Source organism: Urocitellus parryii, chromosome 7 (genome assembly GCF_045843805.1).
Source record: "Urocitellus parryii isolate mUroPar1 chromosome 7, mUroPar1.hap1, whole genome shotgun sequence".
Classification (NCBI taxonomy): Eukaryota; Metazoa; Chordata; class Mammalia; order Rodentia; family Sciuridae; genus Urocitellus; species Urocitellus parryii.
The window spans coordinates 162,797,991-162,804,340 of NC_135537.1; the positions used below are offsets into that span (position 1 = coordinate 162,797,991).

General features: G+C 38.1%; 1 protein-coding gene across 1 annotated transcript; it reads right to left on the reverse strand.

Moving 5' to 3' along the window:
* Positions 1–506: 506 nt before the first annotated feature.
* Krt10 (keratin 10) lies at positions 507–4,816 on the reverse strand. Its single transcript, XM_026386862.2, has 8 exons — positions 4,220–4,816; positions 3,343–3,425; positions 2,847–3,003; positions 2,596–2,757; positions 2,381–2,506; positions 1,888–2,105; positions 1,192–1,544; positions 507–865 (listed from the first exon to the last, which is right to left on the reverse strand). Exons 1-8 carry the CDS (start codon positions 4,814–4,816, stop codon positions 762–764), a joined length of 1,800 nt encoding a protein of 599 aa, XP_026242647.1. The 3' UTR covers positions 507–761.
* Between the last annotated feature and the right edge of the window lie 1,534 nt (positions 4,817–6,350).

The following is a 6,350-nucleotide window of genomic DNA, read 5'->3' on the forward strand; positions in this document are numbered from 1 at the left end:
TTATTATTGGCTAAGGGATGGGACTGGGCTAACCCTGAAAATACTAGGTCTTTAGTACTGATCCCTGAGCAGGATCGTGGAAAGCAGAGACCTAGAGTTGCCCCTTTGGTCACACTGGCATCATCTGATAGACACCAAATAATTTTGCTGGCCTTGATATTTTACTGGGCTGGTTAAGTTTGGAAAGTATCTTTTAAGCAATATAGCAATTGGGATGAAGTAATATAGGAAGAAAATAAGGGCAGGCAAATGTGAGTAGACAATCAGAAAATGTGGAATTTCCATTTTTATTTTTTTGGGTCTTATTTGAAATATTTTAAACTTCCAGGACTGAAATAATTTAAAGCCAAGAGAGATGGGAGCTTACCACATATTGCATATCTTTAAGAAAGTATAAGACTGGGGATTTCTGAACCTTTTTACTCAATGAGATTGCTTAAATTGGTTTGAGCATACCCACAAGATTAAGTAAAGAAAAACTCTGACAAATTCAGATAGTTTGCATCAGTAAGAAAGTTTATTGAAATTCATTAGTAAATGAGAACAGAAAGTTTTTCTTTTTTCTTTTTCCATGAAAAAACACTTTCTGGCAAAGTGAAAAGAAGAAATACAGAAATCACAAAACACCTTTTAGACACCTTATTTTCAAGGAGTGAACCTGTTTCCACAGACCATTAAGACAGAAGTGTTGAACATTTTGCCATGCATCTGTTATATAATGGCCTGTGTGAAGGGAGACTCTTTCGTCTTGATGCTACTTATTAGTAGTGCTTCTTGGTTTCTGATTCAACCATAGATGAAAGAACTCTACCATCAGGTGTCACTTCTTCAATAATTGTCTTGATTACTCTGGTTTTGTTAGTATCTGTGAATAATAATAAATAAATTAGAATTTAGGTTAAGCAATTTGTAGGTATCCTTGCTAATTAACATGCAAATATTCAAAAGGAAAAACGACATTACATTTTTTAAGAAAGGAAAATTCAAATTTTCACATTAAAAATAACCCAATCAATATTTACCCTGTGGGTGGCATTGAGACCATGCCACTTTTCCTTCAATATTGGTGTCAAAAGTGCGTTTTGTTAAAAAAATGCAAATGAAAACCCTAAGATTTTCATTTTTAAAAACAGCCCTAGAGCTTAAGAAGCACTAAAACCATCACATAAAGTTAAAACTAATTCTGATTACCCCAGAGATTTTCTGCTGACCTTGGTCCCTTAGATGAGGCCTCTCCAGTGGACCCGGAAGAGGAGGATTTGAAGCCTCCGCTTCCGCTCTGGCCTCCGCCGGAGCTGCCACCGCCAAAGCTGCCGCCGTGGCCGCCGCCGGAACTGCCGCCGTGACCACCTCCACCGGAGCTGCCGCCGCCGAAGCTACCGCCGTGGCCGCCGCCGGAACTGCCTCCGTGACTGCCGCCGGAACTTCCGCCGTAGCCGCCGCCGCCGGAACTGCCCCCGTAGCTGCCGCCGCCGGAACTTCCTCCGTAGCCACCGCCAGAACTTCCGCCGCCGCGTCCGCCGCCGTAGGATCCGCCTCCGGAACTAAGAGGGGTGAGGGTCGTAAGCAGTGATCTTCTAACATTGGAAAACGGTGGCTCCCTCTCCGGTGATTGTTATTTTAGTAGATAAGCCAAGGTTTTGAGAGAATGCAGTACTGCCAAGCACGTGTTTAAAAACCCACTGTTTAAAACAAACTTTTAACTACACACAGCCCTGAGATTCATTCTTACCATACTCCTTTTTCGGTACCCTGCCTCCTCCTACACCTCCCTTCCTCCCATCCTCTGGCATTTCCTTGGGAGTTTGGATAAGCCTTGCTATTCATAATATTGAATGAAAACAATTGGGATTTTTTTTTTTTTAATTTCCCCAGTTTTCCAATTACCTTCCCTCTCCTTCTAGCAGGCTGCGGTAGGTTTGAATTTCATTCTCCAGTCGGATCTTAATATCCAGGAGTTGTTGGTATTCAGCGTTCTGGCACTCGGTTTCAGCTCTAATCTGTTGCAGCTGTTCCTCCAGGGAGGTGATCTGGCCCTGAATCTGTGAGAGCTGCACACAGTAGCGACCTTCCGTTTCTGCCAAGGAGGCTTCCAGGGATTGTTTCTGAAAAGAGGATTTTGTTGTTGCTTAATGACTTCGTTGTTCAATTGGCATACTGAAGCTTATCAAATTATTTAATAAGATACTATTGGAGAATAAGGGAAATGAACAAAATTAGTGTTTTATGTAATGGCAACATTTCAATCTCAGTACTTCATACTGATACTAATAGTTCTTTTCCTCCATTAGCATAGAGTTCCAGTTTTATTTCTGCTTTCTTACCCTCGGCTCTGTGTTTCTATGATAAAATGGAAGTCATGTCTCAAGACTTAACATACCAGGGCCAGTTGGGACTGTAGTTCAATCTCTAGACCTTGAACCGTGCGTCTCAATTCAGTAATTTCGGATTTGTGGCTGGACATTTGTTCAATGTTGTTATCGATTTCTGTAGTCAGTTCCTTGCTCTGGAATTATAAAAATGGGAAAATATGGGAAAACTCGGACATGACAACAAAACTTACATGGGCTTCACTGTGAAGGGTGGTTGAATTACCTTTTCATTGAACCAGGCTTCAGCATCCTTTCGGTTCTTTTCAGCAAGTTGCTCATATTGGCTTCTCATGTTATTCAGAAGTTCAGTCAGATCAACACCTGGGGCAGCATTCATTTCCACATTCACGTCACCAGTAGATACGTTCTGAAGGTCTCTCATTTCCTGTTTGAGGAACAAAAAAAGATTTAATGACTGCACCATGACCACAATGAACCTTTTGAAAAATTGGGGGAAATATAATTTTGTATCACCTCTTCATGGTTCTTCTTCAGGTACTGCAGCTCTTCAGTCAGGCTCTCGATCTGCATCTCCAGATCAGCCTTGGTGAGGGTCAGCTCATCCAGCACCCTGCGCAGGCCGTTGATGTCGGCCTCCACGCTTTGTCGCAGGGTTACCTCATTCTCATACCTGCAACAAGCATGATACATTTATTGGATACAATTCTTAAGGAGAAGTATGTGGAAGAAGACTTTAAAAAATTTAGAGTTGATTTCATGTCATGGTAATGTTTACCATATACTAACTCACATAAGAAGATTAGCAATTACTTTAAATGCATTTTCTTCCTTTAAAGCTTACCAGGAAGGTAATTCTGAAATTGAAACTTTCTCAGATAATTCCAGTTTCTCAGATAATTCTCTTTGAGTGAATTCAGGAAAATGTAAATGCTACTGTGGCATCTAAAGTCACTATTATAAACAATTGAATGTATTTGTATGGATAGTATTGCACATTCAGTTAGCTTACTTCATTCTGAAGTCATCAGCTGCCAGCCTGGCATTGTCAATCTGAAGCAGGACATTGGCGTTGTCTGTTGTTAGGTTGAGGATCTGGAGGAATAGGTACAGTCATTTAAGAAAAGGTCAGATGCAAATATGGCTTTTATAGTGGCATAGATAAGCTGCATTTGTATGTTGTTCTCTTCCAAAACTTTTTGTGTGGATTATTTTTAAATATAAAATATTTTAAGCTTACCCACAAACTTAAATTTAAAAACCTGTCTTGAAGTTTCTACACTATTCTATTTCTGTGTCATCCTTTTCTGAAAACTAACTATATGTAATCCTATAAATGTATTAGCCTCTTTTATACTTAGTGATTTTTATGTATTTCAACCAACTTTTGACTGGCTCACCCCTGTATTTGTTCCATTTGCTATAAATATTTCTAAATAGATATACTCTGAACTGGTAGGTACAATTCACAGATTCCATGGAGTTAAGCAATATCCCAATTCCATAAAGGAGACTTCATGGATTTTGCAATGTTGCTATTGAATATGGCTTATTTGTTATCAATCTTAATAATATTTTGTTCTTATTCATTTAATATTTTTCAGCTCTTACATTTGTAAATGACCTGGCATATTTAACTGTGGGCTCATTATATGTTCATTAAAATCTAAAATTTCTTGTTAATCTGCATCATGTAAGACAGACAAAACACATGCTGGATGAAGATTGCCATGACCATATCTTCACTCAATTTATCTTTGATGAGACTGGATTTATTTGGAAGCAAGAAAATCACAGTGAACAGCTATATTATACTTAATTTAAGATTCATCTACCCATATTACAGGGATAGAATTAGATTTAAAGTTGGATTTTAAAATGCTCCTTACCTGATTTTTCAGTTCTTCAATGGTTTGGTAGTATTTGCTGTAGTCCCGAGGCTCCCGCTGGCTTGAGTTGCCATGCTTTTCATACCACTCCTTGATTTTACCTTCCAGCTCATAGTTTGATTCTTCCAGAGCCCGAACTTTGTCAAGGTAGGAAGCCAGCCGGTCATTCAGATTCTGCATGGTTACTTTTTCATTTCCAGAGAGAAGGCCACCATCTCCTCCAAATCCACCACCAAAGCCTCCTCCATAGCCACCTCCACCAAAGCTGCCCCCACCGAAACTGCCACCTCCAAAGCTGCCTCCTCCATAGCCCCCACTTCCATAGCCCCCACCAAAGCTGCTGCCTCCGAAGCCTCCACCAAAGCTACCTCCACCATAACCTCCTCCTATTCCTCCAAAGCCACCTGATGAGCCCCCAAAACAGCCTCCACCAGAGCTCCCACGGCTGAAAGAGCCACCACTGAAGCCCCCTGAGCTATATCCTCCACCAAGGGAGCCTTTGCTGCTCGAAATTCTGAGGGATGATCCTCCTCCACCTCCTCCTCCTCCACTGCGGGAGGAAGAGTACTGCTTGCTTGAGCTGTATCTAACAGACATGTTGATGCTGTTGAGCTCAGGGAGTGCCTGCTACCAAGGACAGTGGCAAGCCCTTATATACTGAGAGGGTGTGCCTCTCAGATGTTAGGGTTTGCTTACTTGCATGGTTTTCTTTTTGTCAACTTAGCATCTTTGACTTATGATTGCATAAATTATCTTCAGTAATAACCAATACCAATATGTATGCTTTTGAATATGCCCTAAGAAAAAACAGGAGATTTACTATGTTGAAATTGAAAAATGGGTGGAGTTCAGATGAGCATGTTTCATTATTCTTTTTGTCTTTTGAAGAACATTGGGCAACTATTAAAATCCTTTTTCCTCAGCATTAATTAAGTTTGCACAGAATGTTTGCAAAGTTTTTGGGAAAAAAATTTTAGCTACAAAATTATGGTTAAAATAATATTTAAATAATTTATGCTTTAAACTGTTTTAATTAATTGGAACAACAAGTAGCATGAAGACTACCAGAATCATGCTATAGTAAGAATATCTTGTAAAAACCTGTAACCAACCAAAAAGAAAATGAAAATATATGGAAATAATTTAATTAGCATCCAAGTGTTGCTGCATATAAGAAGTAAAAGCCTTAAAAGCACAATTTAGGAAATTATATGTATGTGTGTTTGTTAGGGAATCTTTTATTTGGAGAGTGAGAATATATTAATAATATATATATATATATATATATATATATATATATATATAAATTGTTTTAGTTGTACATGGATACAGTACCTTTGCTTTATTTATTTATTTGAATGTGGTGCTGAGGATCGAACCCAGGGCCTCGCATATGCTAGGCGAGCGCTCTACCACTGAGCCACAACCTCAGTCCATATATTAATATTTTGTCCAAAAAATTGGAAGTAAATATTGATTGAGAAATTTAAAATTTAATGATTTCATTGTTTTTAACATTAAAAATCTGAAATATGACATAATCCTGGGTTATTTTACGTTTCTAAATTCCTCATAATTAAATTTTTTTATGAAGACGAGCATACAGAAATTCTTAGCACAAGAACCAAAAAATCTAATCTCAATACTAATCTTTAGTACCTTACGATAAGTTTTGATTGACCAGAGAGAAAGAATTTAGATATGGTATATTTGCAAGTAAATATTTGCTTGCAAAAATATAAATCCATGGTAAAGAGTACTTGCTTAAAAAGTTATGAACTATAGTTGTATGTTTCTCAATAAACAAAACATTTTCTTAGGTGTACTGTTTACAGAATCTGGTATAACAGTTTGTCTAGTGAAGTATTTAATTGAAACTTGATTAATGCATGATATGAAATTTTGTAATGCTTTTTGTGATACTGTAATGTAAAATCCTCTGGAACAAACTGCTGAGGATAGAGATGGTGGTTATCATCTGTAATTTGTATCTCAGGAAGCTAAAACTGAGAGAGGTGATGATTTTTTTTTCCTAAAGGCATGTAATAGATGGTTGAACTGATTATAAGTTTGGTTCCTTGACTTTTTACTTTCTTAGTATATCAATGTGTATATATATTCTCAGTTGTGG

Excerpts from the sequence above, each read along its gene's own strand:
- Krt10 (XM_026386862.2), bottom strand. The coding sequence starts at position 4,816 with ATGTCTGTTAGATACAGCTCAAGCAAGCAGTACTCTTCCTCCCGCAGT. Across the intron at positions 3,426-4,219 it reads TTGAAGAACTGAAAAATCAG|ATCCTCAACCTAACAACAGA; the intron begins GTAAGGAGCATT and ends CTATTCCTCCAG. Across the intron at positions 866-1,191 it reads GTCAGCAGAAAATCTCTGGG|ATACTAACAAAACCAGAGTA; the intron begins GTAATCAGAATT and ends TATTATTCACAG.